This window comes from Onthophagus taurus, chromosome 1 (genome assembly GCF_036711975.1).
Source record: "Onthophagus taurus isolate NC chromosome 1, IU_Otau_3.0, whole genome shotgun sequence".
Classification (NCBI taxonomy): domain Eukaryota; kingdom Metazoa; phylum Arthropoda; class Insecta; order Coleoptera; family Scarabaeidae; genus Onthophagus; species Onthophagus taurus.
In genome coordinates this window covers 22,273,741-22,297,791 of record NC_091966.1, presented here as the reverse complement: position 1 = coordinate 22,297,791, position 24,051 = coordinate 22,273,741, and the positions used below count along the sequence as shown (strand labels likewise).

General features: G+C 37.0%; 1 protein-coding gene across 1 annotated transcript; it reads right to left on the bottom strand.

The window, feature by feature from the left end:
* Nucleotides 1–5,469: 5,469 nt before the first annotated feature.
* On the bottom strand, nt 5,470–10,542 carry LOC139429542 (uncharacterized). Its single transcript, XM_071195336.1, has one exon. The coding sequence runs from the start codon at nt 10,540–10,542 to the stop codon at nt 5,470–5,472; it is 5,073 nt and encodes a 1,690-aa protein (XP_071051437.1).
* Between the last annotated feature and the right edge of the window lie 13,509 nt (nt 10,543–24,051).

The following is a 24,051-nucleotide window of genomic DNA, read 5'->3' as shown; positions in this document are numbered from 1 at the left end:
TTTTCTTCTTTTTTTTCAGTCTTTGTGAGTTTAAACCAAAGAAAAAATTTATTCGAAGTTGAGTTGGATTTACCCTATTTATTGTTCATGGAAAACGTCTTCGTCGAGCTGCGCATGGTCGTCACCTTCCGTTGTGATGGAGTTAGAAGCGGGGGCGGCTTGCTTCTCAACGTTTTTACTTACCCGGCTCGCTAAGGGTATTATCGATCAAGAAGGTTACAAGATCAATGTATAGTGCATAATAATAATAATAATAATAATAAAGGATGTTGGTAAACCGAAGCCCGCTCATATAATTGAATTTGTAAAAAAAGTACCATAACATTAAGGTTTTTATTATTTTTTTACTATTTATTATGTAATTAAAATGTTTATTAATACTTTTATTGGGTTGATTGGGGGGAAAAATTAAATTGTGTTATTATTATTTTCCGGAATATTCCCAAGCTCCTGCGCACGCGCATTCAAGAGTTGTGAGGCGCGCCATCTTTCAGAAACGCCGATTCTAGACAGGAAGTTGTCGCACCTCCGCACCTCCGTGACGTCATCCGCCCGATGTAAAAGGATAGGGAGGGGTGTCAACCAAAGGCTTGGGGGAAAAAATAGGTTGGTAACCAGACCTGGTGATTTTTAAAAAAGTAACAGTCTACCTGGTTGGTAGTGGTTTAGTTCCACTACCAACCACTAGGTGGCGCGTTACTTTTTTAAAAAAGGTAACCGTCTACCTGGTTGGTAATGGTTTAGTTCCACTACCAGCCACTAGGTGGCGCGTTACTTTTTAAAAAATTCACCAGATCTAGTTACTTTTCCAATACCAACCTATTTTTTTTTCACCTCCGCCTTAGGTTGGTACCCTTCCCTATCCTTTTACATTGGATTGATGACGTCACGGAGGTGCGGAGGTGCAATTTCCGGTCTAGAATCGGCGTTTCTATACTACTGGTATAATTTGATCACAAACCAATCTGTTTTACCCATCCAACCGATTTTCAGTTTGAAAAAGTATCGGTGTTACAACCGATAAAAGCGGTTGGTCAGATAAAACAGATCGGTTAAAACCGGCCTGTTAAAATTTATCTGTTAAAACAGTTTATATAACAACCTGCGACAATCCTTAACGTCCCCCAGTAACTATAAGAATTCCATCCGTCAACGGTATAATTTGATCAGAAACCAATCTGTTTTACCCATCCAACCGCTTTTCAGTTTGAAAAAGTATCGGTGTTACAACCGATAAAAGCGGTTGGTCAGATAAAACAGATCGGTTAAAACCGGCCTGTTAAAATTTATCTGTTAAAACAGTTTATATAACAACCTGCGACAATCCTTAACGTCCTCCAGTAACTATAAGAATTCCATCCGTCAACGGTATAATTTGATCAGAAACCAATCTGTTTTACCCATCCAACCGCTTTTCAGTTTGAAAAAGTATCGGTGTTACAACCGATAAAAGCGGTTGGTCAAATAAAACAGATCGGTTAAAACCGGCCTGTTAAAATTTATCTGTTAAAACAGTTTATATAACAACCTGCGACAATCCTTAACGTCCCCCAGTAACTATAAGAATTCCATCCGTCAACGGTATAATTTGATCAGAAACCAATCTGTTTTACCCATCCAACCGCTTTTCAGTTTGAAAAAGTATCGGTGTTACAACCGATAAAAGCGGTTGGTCAGATAAAACAGATCGGTTAAAACCGGCCTGTTAAAATTTATCTGTTAAAACAGTTTATATAACAACCTGCGACAATCCTTAACGTCCCCCAGTAACTATAAGAATTCCATCCGTCAACGGTATAATTTGATCAGAAACCAATCTGTTTTACCCATCCAACCGCTTTTCAGTTTGAAAAAGTATCGGTGTTACAACCGATAAAAGCGGTTGGTCAAATAAAACAGATCGGTTAAAACCGGCCTGTTAAAATTTATCTGTTAAAACAGTTTATATAACAACCTGCGACAATCCTTAACGTCCCCCAGTAACTATAAGAATTCCATCCGTCAACGGTATAATTTGATCAGAAACCAATCTGTTTTACCCATCCAACCGCTTTTCAGTTTGAAAAAGTATCGGTGTTACAACCGATAAAAGCGGTTGGTCAGATAAAACAGATCGGTTAAAACCGGCCTGTTAAAATTTATCTGTTAAAACAGTTTATATAACAACCTGCGACAATCCTTAACGTCCCCCAGTAACTATAAGAATTCCATCCGTCAACGGTATAATTTGATCAGAAACCAATCTGTTTTACCCATCCAACCGCTTTTCAGTTTGAAAAAGTATCGGTGTTACAACCGATAAAAGCGGTTGGTCAGATAAAACAGATTGGTTAAAACCGGCCTGTTAAAATTTATCTGTACCAATCTGTTTTACCCATCCAACCGCTTTTCAGTTCGAAAAAGTATCGGTGCCGATAAAAGCGGTTGGTCAGATAAAACAGAAGGGTCTATAAATACTTTAGTCTTTACGGGAATCATAAATGGTTACATCTTTTGAATGACGTAGCTAAAATTTATAACGCTTTAAAGCATAGGACTACAAAGCTAGCTCCTAATTTAATAAATTCTAAATCTATTGAAAATCAGCTTCTCAGTACAGTCTACAATTTCGTAAAAATTACTGGTAAATGAAAGTCTAAAGTTGGTGATACGGTACGAATCAGTAGACATAAACATGTTTTCGATAAAGGATACCTACCAAATTGGACTACTGAATTGTTTAAAATTGCTAAAGTTCAGATAACAAACCCTGTAACATATTTGTATATGAATGGTCAACCCATTTCAGGAGCATTTTATGAATTTGAGCTCAGTTTATCTAAACAACCTGACGTTTATCTCGTTGAAAAAGTGATAAGAAGGAGGAAAGGGGATAGATTGTACGTGAAATGGTTAGGTTTTGATTCGTCTCAGAACAGTTGGATTTCTAAAGAAAATGTATTGTAAAGATTAAATATACATTTTATTGGTTTAAATAAATTTTTTCATTTAATACATTGTTTTTTATTTAAAATATAGTTGTTTTTTCACGCGCATTTCCGCTTGTGGTTAACAAACTTTCCATAGCAACTGTTGGTAAAAGATAAAAAGATAAAAAATAAAGATTATCGAAAGGAAAGTTCGAGAAACAATAGAAATACTCACATTATAAAAAAAATTAAACTTCATTTAAATTTACAAAATTTAAAATATCCATTAGATAGGTAGAACCTTTAAAGATCAATCCGATAGAATTGATTGAAGATGTTAAAATTGTAAACGTATCATCCTTTAATATCTCATCTTCATAACATTTAGGTATATAGACTTTAAAATCCTCCAATTCAATTAACACTTTGGGATATGTACTACTCGAATTAACATGTCTCTCAATTCCTATTATACGATATACTCTATTACACTCCAAACGAGAGACTCTAACCAAGGTTTTACTGGATCTTGCATATATATTGTTAAGTAAATCAAGTTCACTATTCAATGACGCACCAATTTGATTAAAATTTTCCATTTTTAACCGATATAGAACCGATGAAATCAATCTGTGGGACACAACTGATTAAAATGTTTTTTATATATTATGCTAATATAATTTATTTTTAATTTGAAATGTAATGATTTTTTTTTATTTTTAATCCCATATTCCCACCACCACCACCATTTAATTTTTCAGCTCAAGTTACGCTAATTTACAGTTCAATTCTCAATCATAGCTAGCGTCATTATATTTAAATTTTTCTGTTTAATTTTATAAAAAATTCCTAAATCTAGTACTTACACCACTCAATCATAGGTGGCGCCATTGTATTTAAATTTTTCTATTTAATTGTCTAAAAATCCCTAGATCTCTAGTTACTTTTAATACCAACCTAATTTTTTTTCCCCCAAACTTTGGTTGGTATCCCCCCTATACCTAATACATTGAGGCGTGACGTCACCGCAGGATTGGCAGGATTAACTTCCGCTCTAGAACCGGCATTCTTACACTACTAGTGTACAATCTGAATTCGGCCGATACTTTCGATTAGTTTGGGAAGCAACTATAACGTATTGAGGTCTACCTCTGTTAGTTGTTGACGTGACCGACCAAATTTCTTTATTCCCCTTTCTCATTGAAGGTAGCTCATAAAAAGACCACTTCCGAAACGGTACGGGAATGTTTGCGTTTTTATTTAAGCCATCTAACAGCTTCATCTTTATAGATGGACTTGGGTACACATGTTTCGCCAACAATGTAACCGTTTTTACAGTAAACTCTGCGGTGCTAGAATCGGCTTTCGATGTAGATTTATAACAATTGGAGTCAGTACGACTTCTAACAAATCTAAATTTGAAGCGACCTCTCATAACGTGATTATAGTCTCTAAATAATCCGAAAATATGACTTAACGGGATTTGAAACATGAAATCGTTGTTCGCACTAACTGTAGGTAAATTTACTCCGGGTGGCCACTTTAAACCAGCTATTTCTAAAGATTTGCATTCCACTTCGTTTTGCTGAAGTAGGGTTCGAATCAATGATGTTAAACCGGGTTCACATACCCGTTCGATTTCAGTACCATTATGCTCAAATGCGATATACTCAAATAGAAATGTCGGTAAGTTGTGTGTCAGTTGGATCGTTTAATTTTTTTTTTGTAATCATCCTCAATACGTATATATCTTTCGAAGAATGAAAATAAAACATCTTCTTGGTTCAGTTCAATGGTGAATATATCGTTGTTTTGAAAAGAATTTGTGGATGGATGATAACTATGCACTTCTTCTCTAGCGATCGAATTATGCACGATGGGTTCGCGGTATATATTTAACTTTTGTGTGGACATGATAACCCAACTGCTCGAGAAAACGTCTGTTGTCCGCTCGCAATGAAGTCTTTCTTTTAACTGATCTAGATGTTCTCTTTCCACCTGAGTTATAATGTTTTCTTTTGATAGATGATCGCTGTTGAGGTTCGGCGGCTTTTAATTGGAACAACAGTCCCATTATGAAGTTCGTTTTAATTCCAACCTAATAACAATTTCTTCTCCACGAACGTTTACCAATTTACCATGCTGATCGAGTAATCTTAGTCTAATGTTCGATATCGGACGATCGGTACCCACTGATACGATGTAAAATCTCTGTTCGCGCGACAAATGTCGGGAATAATTGTAGGTGTTGGTTCGAAGAAAAATTGGAAATTTCTTACTTGAATTGGGGTTCTATCTTCCGAGGATCGAATAAAAGGCGTCGTTTTAATAACGAATACAATAATGGCTGCTTGTTTTATTTGTAACATTTGAAAATCGACAAAATTGTCATGGTTACATAAAATTTGGTTCGTTATTTGGGTTGCCTAAACATTCCACCCACCAAAAAATATTATTTTTTAACAATTAATATTTGAATAATAATAACAATACAAAATACAATGATGAATTAAAAAAGAAAACAAATAAATAAATAGCGAAAAGAAATAAAATACAAAATTCAATTGACGGGTAATACAGATAACTTTGCGACGGGGCGCATTAATCTTCCGTTAGCGGTCTTCACAACCACTACCCGTACAACGCCATCTTGCGCTGGATGTATTTCCACTACGCGTCCGATCGTCCATTGCAATGGGGGACGCTGTTCATCCTTAATGACCACCATGTCTCCCATTTTAATCATAGGAGTGATTTTGTTCCATTTCATACGTTGCTGCAAGGTATGTAGATATTCAGTCCGCCAACGGCCCCAAAAATCTTGTACCATACGCTGCAGCAAATTCCAACGGTCGAGACGGTTTATTGGACTCTTGGTAAAGTCTGGACTAGGTAATTCCACATTTAACGGTTCCAAACATAAAAAATGTGATGGTGTCAAGGGCAGCAAGTCGTTGGGATCGCTTGACAAAGGGCATAACGGTCTTGAGTTTAACACTGCTTCGATTTGAGTTATCACTGTGTACACTTCTTCGAAGGTAAGTATTTGTTCTCCAATTACTCTTAATAAATGACTCTTCACAGATTTGACCCCAGCTTCAACCAATCCGTTAAAGTGAGGTGCTCCTGGAGGGTGGAAATGCCACTGAATGCCGAAAGTCGAACCAGTAGCTTCGGCAATCTCTTTTAACTTGTTGTTCGCTCCAATAAAATTAGTTCCTTGGTCACTATACAAATTGATGCAATTCCCTCTTCTAGAGAGGAATCTTCGGAGAGCCGCGATGAAAGCATCAGTCGTAAGATCTGTAACCAACTCCAGATGAACAGCTTTAGTAGACATACAAAGAAAAATACACAGATACGATTTTACAGAACGAGATCCCCGTGATCGGTTCATGGTAGTACGTATGGGACCTGCAAAATCGACTCCTGCTGCTGAGAATGCCTTCACTTCTGATATTCTGTACTTTGGTAGGTCGGCCATCAATGGAACTTGTGGCCGTGGATTCATCCGGAAACATCTGATGCATTTAAATAACACGCGATGGATTGCTCTTCGCGGAGACAGGATCCAATACCGTTGAGCCAATAATCCATGAAGGGTGCGTTGACCAGGATGTAAATATTCACGATGAATTGTTTCGATTATTAATTCACTTAGTCTTGAATCACACGGCAGTAATAAAGGATGTTTATGTTCGTATGGTATATCCGAATGTCTTAATCGTCCACCCACCCTGAGCAACCCGTCACGATCGATGAAGGGTGTGAGTTTACGAAAGGGTTTTGTTACCAACTGGTTTTTGATAAGAGCATTGAAGACACACGAAAAATGTTGATTTTGAACATGTTTTATGAGAACATGAAGTGAATCTTGCAGTTCAAATTGTGAAAATGATGAGAATAAATTAACGTTGCGGTTTTTCTTAGAAAGTAGAATAAACCGTCTTATGTACGAAATAATTCTTTGGATTTTTGATAAGGAAGAAAATTTAGTAAGTAAGTGATCCAGAAAATGTGTTTGATTTTCCCCACAATTTACTAAAATAGGTTTGCTCTCTTTAGCAATTGCTTCATTATTTTCATATTTGAAAATGGGGTTAACTGGCCACTGATCGGAATCTTCTTTCAACCATGATGGACCATTCCACCAAAGATTAAAAGATGACAATTGACTTGGACATAAACCACGGGAACCACAATCGGCTGGATTATCATGAGAAGGCACATAACGCCACGATGAGGGAGGTAATGCGTTTTGTATATGAGAGACTCTGTTGGCTACGAAGATTTTCCATCTACACGGAGCTGAATGAAGCCAGTGAAGTACCACTTGTGAATCGGTCCACGCAACGACTAAATCGACAGGTAAATTCGACAGTGTGTTGGTGATTGATGAAAATAAATCGGCCAACAAGGTGGCTCCACAAAGTTTCAGTCGAGGGACTGAAATCGTCTTTAAAGGGGCCACACGTGATTTGGCGCAAACGAACGAAGTCGTTATGAGATTGGATGTGGAACATCTAAGGTATGCGACAGCGCAGTAACCCGTTTGCGATGCATCACAGAAAAGGTGAAGTTGGATGTGTTCGGGTTGATCAGGAATGATCAAACGAGGTAAATGAATATCGGATAATAAACTAAGATTATGTTTAAAGGTTTTCCATTCGGAATGGATGCTTGACGGGGGCGATTCATCCCAATCGAGATGAAGGGACCATAATTGTTGAATGAAATGCTTGGCTTTAAATGTGCATGGTGTTAGAAATCCGAGCGGATCAAAAATCCTAGCAATGTCTGATAAGATGGTTCTCTTATTGCAAGGTGATTCATGGGATGTATATGAAAAGGAAAACTGATCGGAGCAAGGATCCCACTGAAGACCGAGGACCTTAACGGAACATGTTTCATCATAGTCCATGGAGATGGGTCGTTGTAAATCGGATTCGGAAACCGCAGTTAGAACATCAAGGTTGTTACTGGCCCATTTTCTTAATTTAAACCCGCCTTTGTTGAGAAGGTTTATTAATTCTTGTTGTAGCGTAAGTGTCTCATTAATAGTGGAAGCTCCAGTGACAATGTCATCAACGTAAACGTTGTGTTTCAGTACATGGGAAGCTTTAGGATAGTCATTTGAGTACACATTAGCCAATTCAAGAATTGTTCTGAGAGCTAAGAACGGTGCTGAAGAAACGCCATAAGTAACCGTGTTTAATTGATATGACTGTACCGGTTCTTCAGGGGAAAAACGCCATAAAATGTTTTGAAATGTTCGATCTGAAGGGGAGATTAAAATCTGCCGGTACATCTGCTGAATATCACAAGTGAATGCGTATTTAAAAAATCGGAAATTGATTAAAATATTAACGATACTCTGTTGCAATTTTGGACCAATCAACAGAACATCATTTAACGATTTGCCATTAGATGATAACGCAGAGGCATCAAAGACTACTCTAAATTTTGACAATTGATTATCATCACGAATTATGCAATGATGAGGAATATAATATTTAATAGACGTAATATCTGGAGAAGGAATGAGGGACATATGATTAGTCTCAAGATAATCTCTCATGAAATCAACGTATTTTTTATGTAACGACACATTTTTCAGTAGGCGATTTTCCAATAAAGTAAATCTTTTTAAGGCGATGTTGTATGAATTTCCCAGAACAGATTCATCCTTCTTGAAGGGTAAAGATACGATGAATCTTCCGGATACGTCTCGTCGATAAGTATTCTTGTAGTGATCTTCACATTGTTCTTCTTCTAAAGACATTGTTTTATTTTCAGAAATTGATTCCAATTCCCAAAAACGTTGAATTACTGAATCAATAGAATCATCAGTCGTAGAAACGCAAGTTGATAATGAAGTCGATGTCGATAATTGAGATTTTCCCATTAATATCCATCCAAAGACGGAATGTAAAGCAATAGGATCGTTCTGACCACCGCAGACACGACCACCAGTAAAAATTTGAGGAACTAATTCTGCTCCCAATAGTAGATCAACATCTTTGACTGAGGTATTATGTTCAGGATGAAAATCCAAACATTTAAGATGATCGTAAGAATTAATGATACGTGATAATGAAGGTTGAGCAGAACAAATAGACGGAGTAACAATGGCTTTCAGATCACAAGAGAAATTTTGGGATTGACAAGATTGAATCTTGCAATTAACGATGCCCTTATTACAAATTGATGTCATAGAGTTCAATCCATGAATCTCCAATGAATGACTTTTACGTGGCAACCGAAGTCTTTGCGATAGTTTGGTGGTAATAAAATTAGACATGCTCCCAGAGTCTAATAAAGCTCTTGCCAAATGAAGTCGACCAAAATGATCACGAATCTGTACGAACGCGATAGGTAAAATGACCTGATGATTAGCGCCTTCTATGGATACGTTGCCATTATTACATGCAGTCGTCCCTACATGCATAGTTGGTTGCTTCTTAGTTTCAAAATGTAGCAATGTGTGATGACGTTGATCGCAGGAATGACAGCGATAATTGGATGTACAAGAACTTGTATTGTGATTTTTGTTTAAGCAGTTGCGACAGAGATTGTGATCTCTTGCTATGGATAATCTTTCTGAAGCTGATTTTGCAAGAAACTTAGAACAACGATATATTGAATGTGATTCTGGGCATAATATGCATTTAAAAGATAGTTTTACATCTTCAGTTTTGAGGTTAACCGATGTTTTGCCACGATAATTTTGAAAAGGTTTGTTTTTGTTCATGGAAAGTTTATCAGATGTGAGTAACACTGAATCGAAAGCCTTTGCTTGGTTTTCTAGGAAATTAATTAATTGAAGGTATGTTGGAATTTCAAAGGTGGTATGTTCGGATTCAAACTTGGTTTTTGTAGAAATGTTTAACTTCTGAAGAAGAATATTAAACAAAAGAAAGTCCCATTGATCAACGGGAAAATTAAGCATCCGAAAACCGTCTATATTTTCTTTGAAGGTATCTATTAAAAACCTAAAAGATTTCGATGACTCTTCTTGTATTGGTTTCAGAGCAACGATCTCGTTAAAATATAAAGTAGCAAGATGACGTTTATTCTGGTACCTCCCCTTTAACGAGTTATAGGCAATTATATAGTTGTCATTGGTCACAGGAAGACCTTTTATTAAATTTAACGCTTCTCCGGACAGTGAAGTGAGAAGATATTGATATTTGGCTACGGCTGATAATGAATCATTGTCATTAATCATTGTATTAAATAAATCGAAAAAGGTCGGCCAATTTTTGTAATTGCCGTCAAAAACAGGAATTATGATTTTGTTTAGTTTTGGACATGATTGCGGAATAGGAATAGGTGCAGGTGACGATTTATTTTTTATAAGGATCGATTTGATGGTAAAATAAGCTTTATCAACTTCTTTCCTTACCTCATCATGTTGTGGGAAGTCACCATCTGAGATAAAACCCATGATCTGGTTGTGAATGTCTTGAAATTGATCATAAACAGTATCAACGCGGTCTGCCCGTGCAGAAAAGATACATTTATCTTCTTCCGAGATCAAGTTTTGGCCGTAGGTAAGAGTTTCATTTAATCTATTAAGCAAACTAGTCCTTTTTAAAACGGCCTTTTGTAATTTATCAGTTGTCGTTGTCATGGTGAATAAATAAATTCAAAATAAACGAAATTAAATATAAATTAAGGGAAAAGGAATCTCGGAAACAGCGTCGTGCGTCCGGATCACCCCAAGGTACCGGGAATTAAAGCGCGGCAACGAAGGGCCCAACAACGCACGCTGGCGAAGATGTGTCCGATAACCGGGGAAAAGAGAAAATACCGACAATCCGGTAATACCGACAATCCGGCTCGAAGGACCAAATGTTCGCGCGACAAATGTCGGGAATAATTGTAGGTGTTGGTTCGAAGAAAAATTGGAAATTTCTTACTTGAATTGGGGTTCTATCTTCCGAGGATCGAATAAAAGGCGTCGTTTTAATAACGAATACAATAATGGCTGCTTGTTTTATTTGTAACATTTGAAAATCGACAAAATTGTCATGGTTACATAAAATTTGGTTCGTTATTTGGGTTGCCTAAACAATCTCTTTTTGTAAAAATTTTTCAATGTCCGTTATTTCATATGCGCCAGTAGGAATTTTGATTTCCTGTTTTAATGCCCCCGCGTCTACAATCGATTGTCGGCTTTTATTAATGGGGAATTTTTCGGTAAAGTAAAATTTATCGCTTACTCCTTGTTCAATGTTTAGTATACTGTTATACGTATAGAATCCAATAAGACCTAGCGAGTAACTTGAGTTAGGGTTTAATTCTATAGGCGGATAATAGTCTTCGGAGATTTCGCTTTTTAGTTAGTTAGATCATAGATGTGTGTGTGTGTGTGTGATTTCCTCCTGCTACCCTCAATCAGTAATAAAGAACCAGTAATAAATAACATATTTTTTAAGGTAAGTACTATTATTTCAATTAAGTCATCGCTCCGCGGGGGAGCAACTTCCGCTGATAAGCATACGAGCGTCGCCTTCGTCTCTCATTGGACGTTATTTGAAATTTATGTATGAACTATTGGAACATAGATGGTGCTTATGTGACTTTTATTCCCTCCCATATATATTATATTATATATCGCTACCGTTTTACATTTCAGTCGACGTATAGCGTTACGATATGTCCCAACGCGATTTGATTGTTGCGATACAAGGTTTATTAAATGCCTTAAGTATAAGCGCGAACAAACCTAAAGTTCCAATTTCGTCGTCGTCGTTAGAGAAGAATAGGGTGTATCGGGTGATACGTTTCACACAAGTACTATCTTTTTTCCGCTGAAATTCTATGTACTTTAATCGATGTTGTTGTTACAAGCGTTTTCTGTATATTCTTATCATTTTGGGCATGTTTAATTTAAATTTTTAATATATGTATTAACTTTAATTTTTTGTGATTTTCTCTTCCTCCTCCTACCCTCAATCAGTAATAGAGAACCTATTTTAAGGTAAGTATTATTATTAATATTATTTCACGGGGGAGCAACTTCCGCTGATAAGCATATGGCGTCGACGTCATCGTCATCGTCGTCGTCGTCGTCGTCGTATTTGTCATCGCTCCACATCGTCATCTCTACTTGACCGTTAGGGCACTAGAGCGTTACCCCCTATCGTAGGGGGGATGCTTGGAGTTGAAGGGGGTCATTAGGGCGCTAAGATGGGGTTGAAGGGGTTGAAGGGGTTGAAGGGGTTGAAGGGGGTCAATAGGGCACTAAGATGGGGTTGAAGGGGTTGGGAGGAGGAGGAATTAAATTGTGTTATTATTATTATTTCCGCAATATTCCTAAATTTCCCGCGACGTGACAGGGGGGGGGGAGCAATTTCCGGTCCAACTTAAAAATATGACTTCAGTATACTTATAATAAAGATGTAAATAACTTAAATTGTTCCACCTGCTCCTTAAGGATCGTTTCCGGTCCAGAACTCTCATTATGACAGCGCCATCTATCGATCATCAGGTACATTTAAAAAAAAATGGCTGCGTGTGAAATTATTCTTTCTGCTTAGTTCCGCTACCCGCCGCTTTTTTTAGTTTCGCCGTCCGCCGCTAGGTGGCGCCACTGTCGACCGATCCTTCGATCCTTAAGGATGCACCGCTAGGTGGCGCCACCGTCGACCGATCCTTCAATCCTTAAGGATGCACCGCTAGGTGGCGCCACCGTCGACCGATCCTTCGATCTTTAAGGATACACCGCTAGGTGGCGCCACCGTCGACCGATCCTTCGATCCTTAAGGATGCACCGCTAGGTGGCGCCACCGTCGACCGATCCTTCGACCCTTAAGGATGCACCGCTAGGTGGCGCCACCGTCGACCGATCCTTCGATCCTTAAAGACGATCCTTAAGGACGATCCTTAAGGATGCTCGTGAACAAAAGTGATAGAAAGTTCAAACATGGCTCAGAACGACGTATAACGTCATAATATCACGTTTTGGGCACATTTTGTTTTTTATCTCCAACATGCTCCAATATGACATTTGGCCCCTGAATATCACAAATATGGTCAACAGAATTATCGGAACCAAAAGTGATAGAAAGTTCAAACATGGCTCAGAACGGCGTATAACGTCATAATATCACGTTTTGGGCACATTTTGTTTTTTATCTCCAACATGCTCCTACATGTCATTTGGCGTCTGAATATCACAAATATGGTCAACAGAATTATCGGAACCAAAAGTGATAGGAAGTTCAAACATGGCTCAGAACGGCGTATAACGTCATAATATCACGTTTTGGGCACATTTTCTTTTTATCTCCAACATGCTACAAGATGACATTTGGCCCCTGAATATCACAAATATGGTCAACAGAATTATCGGAACCAAAAGTGATAGAAAGTTCAAACATAGCTCAGAACGGCGTATAACGTCATAATATCACGTTTTGGGCACATTTTGTTTTTTATCTCCAACATGCTCCACCATGTCATTTGGCGCCTGAATATCACAAATATGGTCAACAGAATTATCGGAACCAAAAGTGATAGAAAGTTCAAACATGGCTCAGAACGGCGTATAACGTCATAATATCACGTTTTGGGCACATTTTGTTTTTTATCTTCAACATGCTCCAATAGGACATTTGGCCCCTGAATATCACATATATGGTCGACAGAATTATCGGAACCAAAAGTGATAGAAAGTTCAAACATGGCTCAGAACGGCGTATATCGCCATAATATCACGTTTTGGGCACATTTTGTTTTTTATCTCCAACATGCTCCAATATGACATTTGGCCCCTGAATATCACAAATATGGTCAACAGAATTATCGGAACCAAAAGTGATAGAAAGTTCAAGCATGGCTCAGAACGGCGTATAACGTCATAATATCACGATTTGGGCACATTTTGTTTTTTATCTCCAACATGCTCCAAGATGACATTTGGCCCCTGAATATCACATATATGGTCGACAGAATTATCGGAACCAAAAGTGATAGAAAGTTCAAACATGGCTCAGAACGGCGTATAACGTCATAATATCACGTTTTGGGCACAATTTGTTTTTTATCTCCAACATGCTCCAACATGTCATTTGGCGCCTGAATATCACAAATATGGTCAACAGAATTATCGGAACCAAAAGTGATAGAAAGTTCAAACATGGCTCAGAACGGCGTATAACGTCATAATATTACGTTTTGGGCACATTTTGTTTTTTATCTCCAACATGCTCCAATATGACATTTGGCCCCTGAATATCACAAATATGGTCAACAGAATTATCGGAACCAAAAGTGATAGAAAGTTCAAACATGGCTCAGAACGGCGTATAACGTCATAATATCACGTTTTGGGCACATTTTGTTTTTTATCTCCAACATGCTCCTACATGTCATTTGGCGTCTGAATATCACAAATATGGTCAACAGAATTATCGGAACCAAAAGTGATAGAAAGTTCAAACATGGCTCAGAACGGCGTATAACGTCATAATATCACGTTTTGGGCACATTTTGTTTTTTATCTCCAACATGCTCCAAGATGACATTTGGCTCCTGAATATCACATATATGGTCGACAGAATTATCGGAACCAAAAGTGATAGAAAATTCAAACATGGCTCAGAACGGCGTATAACGATATAATATCACGTTTTGGGCACATTTTGTTTTTTATCTTCAACATGCTCCAATATGTCATTTGGCGCCTGAATATCCCAAACATGGTCAACAGAATTATCGGAACCAAAAGTGATAGGAAGTTCAAACATGGCTCAGAACGGCGTATAACGTCATAATATCACGTTTTGGGCACATTTTCTTTTTATCTCCAACATGCTACAAGATGACATTTGGCCCCTGAATATCACAAATATGGTCAACAGAATTATCGGAACCAAAAGTGATAGAAAGTTCAAACATAGCTCAGAACGGCGTATAAAGTCATAATATCACGTTTTGGGCACATTTTGTTTTTTATCTCCAACATGCTCCAACATGTCATTTGGCGCCTGAATATCACAAATATGGTCAACAGAATTATCGGAACCAAAAGTGATAGAAAGTTCAAACATGGCTCAGAACGGCGTATAACGTCATAATATCACGTTTTGGGCACATTTTGTTTTTTATCTTCAACATGCTCCAATAGGACATTTGGCCCCTGAATATCACATATATGGTCGACAGAATTATCGGAACCAAAAGTGATAGAAAGTTCAAACATGGCTCAGAACGGCGTATATCGCCATAATATCACGTTTTGGGCACATTTTGTTTTTTATCTCCAACATGCTCCAATATGACATTTGGCCCCTGAATATCACAAATATGGTCAACAGAATTATCGGAACCAAAAGTGATAGAAAGTTCAAGCATGGCTCAGAACGGCGTATAACGTCATAATATCACGTTTTGGGCACATTTTGTTTTTTATCTCCAACATGCTCCAAGATGACATTTGGCCCCTGAATATCACATATATGGTCGACAGAATTATCGGAACCAAAAGTGATAGAAAGTTCAAACATGGCTCAGAACGGCGTATAACGTCATAATATCACGTTTTGAGCACATTTTGTTTTTTATCTACAACATGCTCCAACATGTCATTTGGCGCCTGAATATCACAAATATGGTCAACAGAATTATCGGAACCAAAAGTGATAGAAAGTTCAAACATGGCTCAGAACGGCGTATAACGTCATAATATCACGTTTTGGGCACATTTTGTTTTTTATCTCCAACATGCTCCAACATGTCATTTGGCGCCTGAATATCACAAATATGGTCAACAGAATTATCGGAACCAAAAGTGATAGAAAGTTCAAACATGGCTCAGAACGGCGTATAACGTCATAATATTACGTTTTGGGCACATTTTGTTTTTTATCTCCAACATGCTCCAATATGACATTTGGCCCCTGAATATCACAAATATGGTCAACAGAATTATCGGAACCAAAAGTGATAGAAAGTTCAAACTTGGCTCAGAACGGCGTATAACGTCATAATATCACGTTTTGGGCACATTTTGTTTTTTATCTCCAACATGCTCCTACATGTCATTTGGCGTCTGAATATCACAAATATGGTCAACAGAATTATCGGAACCAAAAGTGATAGAAAGTTCAAACATGGCTCAGAACGGCGTATAACGTCATAATATCACGTTTTAGACACATTTTGTTTTTTATCTCCAACATGCTCCAAGATGACATTTGGCTCCTGAATATCACATATATGGTCGACAGAATTATCGGAACCAAAAGTGATAGAAAGTTCAAACATGGCTCAGAACGGCGTATAACGATATAATATCACGTTTTGGGCACATTTTGTTTTTTATCTTCAACATGCTCCAATATGTCATTTGGCGCCTGAATATCCCAAATATGGTCAACAGAATTATCGTAGCCAAAAGTGATAGGAAGTTCAAACATGGCTCAGAACGGCGTATAACGTCATAATATCACGTTTTGGGCACATTTTCTTTTTATCTCCAACATGCTACAAGATGACATTTGGCCCCTGAATATCACAAATATGGTCAACAGAATTATCGGAACCAAAAGTGATAGAAAGTTCAAACATAGCTCAGAACGGCGTATAAAGTCATAATATCACGTTTTGGGCACATTTTGTTTTTTATCTCCAACATGCTCCAACATGTCATTTGGCGCCTGAATATCACAAATATGGTCAACAGAATTATCGGAACCAAAAGTGATAGAAAGTTCAAACATGGCTCAGAACGGCGTATAACGTCATAATATCACGTTTTGGGCACATTTTGTTTTTTATCTTCAACATGCTCCAATAGGACATTTGGCCCCTGAATATCACATATATGGTCGACAGAATTATCGGAACCAAAAGTGATAGAAAGTTCAAACATGGCTCAGAACGGCGTATATCGCCATAATATCACGTTTTGGGCACATTTTGTTTTTTATCTCCAACATGCTCCAATATGACATTTGGCCCCTGAATATCACAAATATGGTCAACAGAATTATCGGAACCAAAAGTGATAGAAAGTTCAAGCATGGCTCAGAACGGCGTATAACGTCATAATATCACGTTTTGGGCACATTTTGTTTTTTATCTCCAACATGCTCCAAGATGACATTTGGCCCCTGAATATCACATATATGGTCGACAGAATTATCGGAACCAAAAGTGATAGAAAGATCAAACATGGCTCAGAACGGCGTATAACGTCATAATATCACGTTTTGAGCACATTTTGTTTTTTATCTACAACATGCTCCAACATGTCATTTGGCGCCTGAATATCACAAATATGGTCAACAGAATTATCGGAACCAAAAGTGATAGAAAGTTCAAACATGGCTCAGAACGGCGTATAACGTCATAATATCACGTTTTGGGCACATTTTGTTTTTTATCTTCAACATGCTCCAACATGTCATTTGGCGCCTGAATATCACAAATATGGTCAACAGAATTATCGGAACCAAAAGTGATAGAAAGTTCAAACATGGCTCAGTACGGCGTATAACGTCATAATATCACGTTTTGGGCACATTTTGTTTTTTATCTCCAACATGCTCCAAGATGACATTTGGCCCCTGAATATCACATATATGGTCGACAGAATTATCGGAACCAAAAGTGATAGAACGTTCAAACATGGCTCAGAACGGCGTATAACGTCATAATATCACGTTTTGGGCACATTTTGTTTTTTATCTCCAACATGCTCCAAGATGACATTTGGCCCCTGAATATCACATATATGGTCGACAGAATTATCGGAACCAAAAGTGATGGAAAGTTCAAACATGGCTCAGAACGGCGTATAACGTCATAATATCACGTTTTGGGCACATTTTGTTTTTTATCTTCAACATGCTCCAACATGTCATTTGGCGCCTGAATATCACAAATATGGTCAACAGAATTATCGGAACCAAAAGTGATAGAAGGTTCAAACATGGCTCAGAACGGCGTATAACGTCATAATATCACGTTTTGGGCACATTTTGTTTTTTATCTCCAACATGTTCCAACATGTCATTTGGCGCCTGAATATCACAAATATGGTCAACAGAATTATCGAAACCAAAAGTGATAGAAAGTGCAAACATGGCTCGGAACGGCGTATAACGTCATAATATCACGTTTTGGGCACATTTTATATTTTATCTCCAACATTCTCCAAGATGACATTTGGCGCCTGAATATCACAAATGTGGTCAACAGAATTATCGGAACCAAAAGTGATAGAAAGTTCAAACATGGCTCAGAACGGCGTGTAACGTCATAATATCACGTTTTGGGTACATTTTATTTTTTATCTTCAACATGCTCCAACATGTCATTTGGCGCCTGAATATCACAAATATGGTCAACAGAATTATCGGAACCAAAAGTGATAGAAAGTTCAAACATGGCTCAGAACGGCGCATAACGTCATAATATCACGTTTTGAGCACATTTTGTTTTTTATCTACAACATGCTCCAACATGTCATTTGGCGCCTGAATATCACAAATATGGTCAACAGAATTATCGGAACCAAAAGTGATAGAAAGTTCAAACATGGCTCAGAACGGCGTATAACGTCATAATATTACGTTTTGGGCACATTTTGTTTTTTATCTCCAACATGCTCCAATATGACATTTGGCCCCTGAATATCACAAATATGGTCAACAGAATTATCGGAACCAAAAGTGATAGAAAGTTCAAACATGGCTCAGAACGGCGTATAACGTCATAATATCACGTTTTGGGCACATTTTGTTTTTTATCTCCAACATGCTCCTACATGTCATTTGGCGTCTGAATATCACAAATATGGTCAACAGAATTATCGGAACCAAAAGTGATAGAAAGTTCAAACATGGCTCAGAACGGCGTATAACGTCATAATATCACGTTTTAGACACATTTTGTTTTTTATCTCCAACATGCTCCAAGATGACATTTGGCTCCTGAATATCACATATATGGTCGACAGAAATATCGGAACCAAAAGTGATAGAAAGTTCAAACATGGCTCAGAACGGCGTATAACGATATAATATCACGTTTTGGGCACATTTTGTTTTTTATCTTCAACATGCTCCAATATGTCATTTGGCGCCTGAATATCCCAAATATGGTCAACAGAATTATCGGAGCCAAAAGTGATAGGAAGTTCAAACATGGCTCAGAACGGCGTATAACGTCATAATATCACGTTTTGGGCACATTTTCTTTTTATCTCCAACATGCTACAAGATGACATTTGGCCCCTGAATATCACAAATATGGTCAACAGAATTATCGGAACCAAAAGTGATAGAAAGTTCAAACATAGCTCAGAACGGCGTATAAAGTCATAATATCACGTTTTGGGCACATTTTGTTTTTTATCTCCAACATGCTCCAACATGTCATTTGGCGCCTGAATATCACAAATATGGTCAACAGAATTATCGGAACCAAAAGTGATAGAAAGTTCAAACATGGCTCAGAACGGCGTATAACGTCATAATATCACGTTTTGGGCACATTTTGTTTTTTATCTTCAACATGCTCCAATAGGACATTTGGCCCCTGAATATCACATATATGGTCGACAGAATTATCGGAACCAAAAGTGATAGAAAGTTCAAACATGGCTCAGAACGGCGTATATTGCCATAATATCACGTTTTGGGCACATTTTGTTTTTTATCTCCAACATGCTCCAATATGACATTTGGCCCCTGAATATCACAAATATGGTCAACAGAATTATCGGAACCAAAAGTGATAGAAAGTTCAAGCATGGCTCAGAACGGCGTATAACGTCATAATATCACGTTTTGGGCACATTTTGTTTTTTATCTCCAACATGCTCCAAGATGACATTTGGCCCCTGAATATCACATATATGGTCGACAGAATTATCGGAACCAAAAGTGATAGAAAGATCAAACATGGCTCAGAACGGCGTATAACGTCATAATATCACGTTTTGAGCACATTTTGTTTTTTATCTACAACATGCTCCAACATGTCATTTGGCGCCTGAATATCACAAATATGGTCAACAGAATTATCGGAACCAAAAGTGATAGAAAGTTCAAACATGGCTCAGAACGGCGTATAACGTCATAATATCACGTTTTGGGCACATTTTGTTTTTTATCTTCAACATGCTCCAACATGTCATTTGGCGCCTGAATATCACAAATATGGTCAACAGAATTATCGGAACCAAAAGTGATAGAAAGTTCAAACATGGCTCAGAACGGCGTATAACGTCATAATATCACGTTTTGGGCACATTTTGTTTTTTATCTCCAACATGCTCCAAGATGACATTTGGCCCCTGAATATCACATATATGGTCGACAGAATTATCGGAACCAAAAGTGATGGAAAGTTCAAACATGGCTCAGAACGGCGTATAACGTCATAATATCACGTTTTGGGCACATTTTGTTTTTTATCTTCAACATGCTCCAACATGTCATTTGGCGCCTGAATATCACAAATATGGTCAACAGAATTATCGGAACCAAAAGTGATAGAAGGTTCAAACATGGCTCAGAACGGCGTATAACGTCATAATATCACGTTTTGGGCACATTTTGTTTTTTATCTCCAACATGTTCCAACATGTCATTTGGCGCCTGAATATCACAAATATGGTCAACAGAATTATCGAAACCAAAAGTGATAGAAAGTGCAAACATGGCTCGGAACGGCGTATAACGTCATAATATCACGTTTTGGGCACATTTTATATTTTATCTCCAACATTCTCCAAGATGACATTTGGCGCCTGAATATCACAAATGTGGTCAACAGAATTATCGGAACCAAAAGTGATAGAAAGTTCAAACATGGCTCAGAACGGCGTATAACGTCATAATATCACGTTTTGGGTACATTTTATTTTTTATCTTCAACATGCTCCAACATGTCATTTGGCGCCTGAATATCACAAATATGGTCAACAGAATTATCGGAACCAAAAGTGATAGAAAGTTCAAACATGGCTCAGAACGGCGCATAACGTCATAATATCACGTTTTGGGCACATTTTGTTTTTTATCTCCAACATGCTCCAACATGTCATTTGGCGCCTGAATATCACAAATATGGTCAACAGAATTATCGGAACCAAAAGTGATAGAAAGTTCAAACATGGCTCAGAACGGCGTATAACGTCATAATATCACGTTTTGGGCACATTTTGTTTTTTATCTCCAACATGCTCCAAGATGACATTTGGCCCCTGAATATCACATATATGGTCGACAGAATTATCGGAACCAAAAGTGATAGATAGTTCAAACATGGCTCCGAACGGCGTATAACGTCATAATATCACGTTTTGGGCACATTTTGTTTTTTATCTCCAACATGCTCCAAGATGATATTTGGCCCCTGAATATCACGTATATGGTCGACAGAATTATCGGAACCAAAAGTGATAGAAAGTTCAAACATGGCTCAGCACGGCGTATAACGTCATAATATCACGTTTTGGGTACATTTTATTTTTTATCTTCAACATGCTCCAACATGTCATTTGGCGCCTGAATATCGCAAATATGGTCAACAGAATTATCGGAACCAAAAGTGATAGAAAGTTCAAACATGGCTCAGAACGGCGTATAACGTCATAATATCACGTTTTGGGCACATTTTGTTTTTTATCTTCAACATGTAACGGTTCCGTTTGAGGTTATTGAATTTCTTAGATTTCGTTTTTTACATCGTTATTTTTCGTATTCATATTCTAATAGTTCGCGCTTTTTTTAGTGGAGTTGTTGCGTGCTTCTTTTTGATTGGTCGGATGAATGCGGAACGTTAAATTTCCGGTCGCGATCTGGGAGAGGAGAAAAGGTCGTGGTCTCGAGAAGATCTTGTCTCACTGTCGTTAGTGGTTCAGTTAAATTTTAGAATGGTTTAGTCCTTTTGAAGAATAAATCATTGAGTTTGGTTGTTACTGGGATTGTTCTTCGACCATTTGATGGGATTTGTGGACTTCCGTATCTATTATTAGTCGATAAATTTCGACGTCGCAATTGCGGATATAAAACTGGATCACGTACGTTTACGGTAGTTTTGGTCCTCCGTGGAACGTCTTAATCGTGTTGAACGATTATCAACCCACCAATCGACGAGATCATCTTCCCCTCGATAAAGAATTTTAGTGGAGGAATTTTTAGAACGTCATCTTGAAACTGCGCCATCGAAAGTCGTTTGAAAGTCATTCGAAATCTGTTGATGACAGATTTGGGTCATCCATAACCTCAATATTTTGGTACCTTTGTTATCTGTTTGGAGAAGATTATTCTGAATTGGATTGGAATTGGAACCGTGGGATACTGTTTGGGCCCGTAGAAGATTAAGGCTAAGTTGTATTTTTTTGTTTTATGTGAATATCAACTTTAGTATTTTTTTGTATAAAATCTGAATTTTGATCAGAGAAGTTAGAGTTACTCAACTTCTAAAATCTGATATATATTAATTGTTAACTTTTTTTGTTGTCTTGACAATTCAAAGTATTCCCAGTAAACAAATTTGTGTTTCAGAAACATTTCTGATACATATTATTAAAACATGATACGTTTCTTCGACATATTTCTGAAACATAGATGAAACGTGTCTGAAACTGCTAATGTCCGGCCCTTTTTATGTTTTATTGAAACGTTTCTATTGAAACTTTTTTGTTTAAAATGTTTCATTAATGGTTTTGAATTATTTCTGTAATGTTTTGTTTACGTTTACATTACATTAATAGTATGTATCATAAACATTTAAAAATAATTTCTGAAAGGTTTCGTTGACGTTTCAGGGATGTACATTTGTATGTAAAGATATAATTTCGTTGACGTGTAGCGTCTGCATCCTGGACAAGATGCTCATACATGCTTCCTCAAAAGATATGCATATGCTGAGGAAGCATTTCTGAGCATACTACCCAGGACACAGACGGTGGACGCTGCAACAAACTCATACCTTAAGGTAGGAAAAATAATAATAGAAGTACGATACTTGTTACTTACCGCCTACTGTACCAAATTTCAAAATTATCAATCAATAATTTCTACTATTCGGTTTTCTCATTGATTAAGACATATAAAGTAAGTATAAGAGTAGGTATGCATTAAATATATTTAGTAAATATGTATACAAAATATATTAAAATGGTAACTAAAATAAAATTCTTATTTGTAAACAAATTAAACATAAACATTCCAATAATTTATGTAGGTCATTTAAATATAAAGTTAAATTTAGATCATATTAGTGGTATTTTTAGTTATTTTTACTTCTGTTTATATATGAATAACCTACCGAATTTTTTTTTCTTAAACGAAACTTTGTTTCAATTAAAACACATATATTTGTGATGTTTCGCCAGAGATCCCCAGCTTCTTCAGACTACAAGTAAAGAATACTTATAATATATTATTTAATAATAATAATTATAATATATTTAACATTTTTTTTTATCTTAGTTATTGGAGATATCACATGTTGTAAAATTCTTTTTGTAAAGAGAAACTATCAGTATTACAAAATAACTTACAAAAACAGTTACATGACAATTTACATGTCAGGTAATACAATAAAACAAGTAATGTACCACAAACGATGTGTACAGTCTTGGAATTGTTTATTTTTCTTGATAAAAAGAATTTTACAACATGTGGTCTCACTTATAACAATAAGACTTTTACAAAATAAATAGGTCTTCTTTACTTGTAGTCTGAAGAAGCTGGGGATCTCTTTCATCATCTTTTTATGATTATTCAAGACTAAGAAATTTAACTAAAATTTAAATAACCTACATAAAACTAAAACATAAAAATACAAAACTACATAAATTTGCCATACCATTTCTCCATACATATATGGAGAAATGGCAACACAAAATTTTTAAATTTGTTTCATATTTGAGATGCGATTCTTGCACTACGTTTTCAGTATTGCGACGAGTAAACGAAAGAAAGAATACTAAAAGAAAATAACAATATTCTTTATTATCTCATCTGCAGTTTCCTTATTTTGCCTATTATAACGTAAATTCGCTTGTCGTAACCAATTGCTTACTACCACTTCATATTCTTTATCAGTTAAATCGAAGCTCTTCCTAACTGCCACTAAAATGTATGTTTAAATTAGAATTCGGTCATGG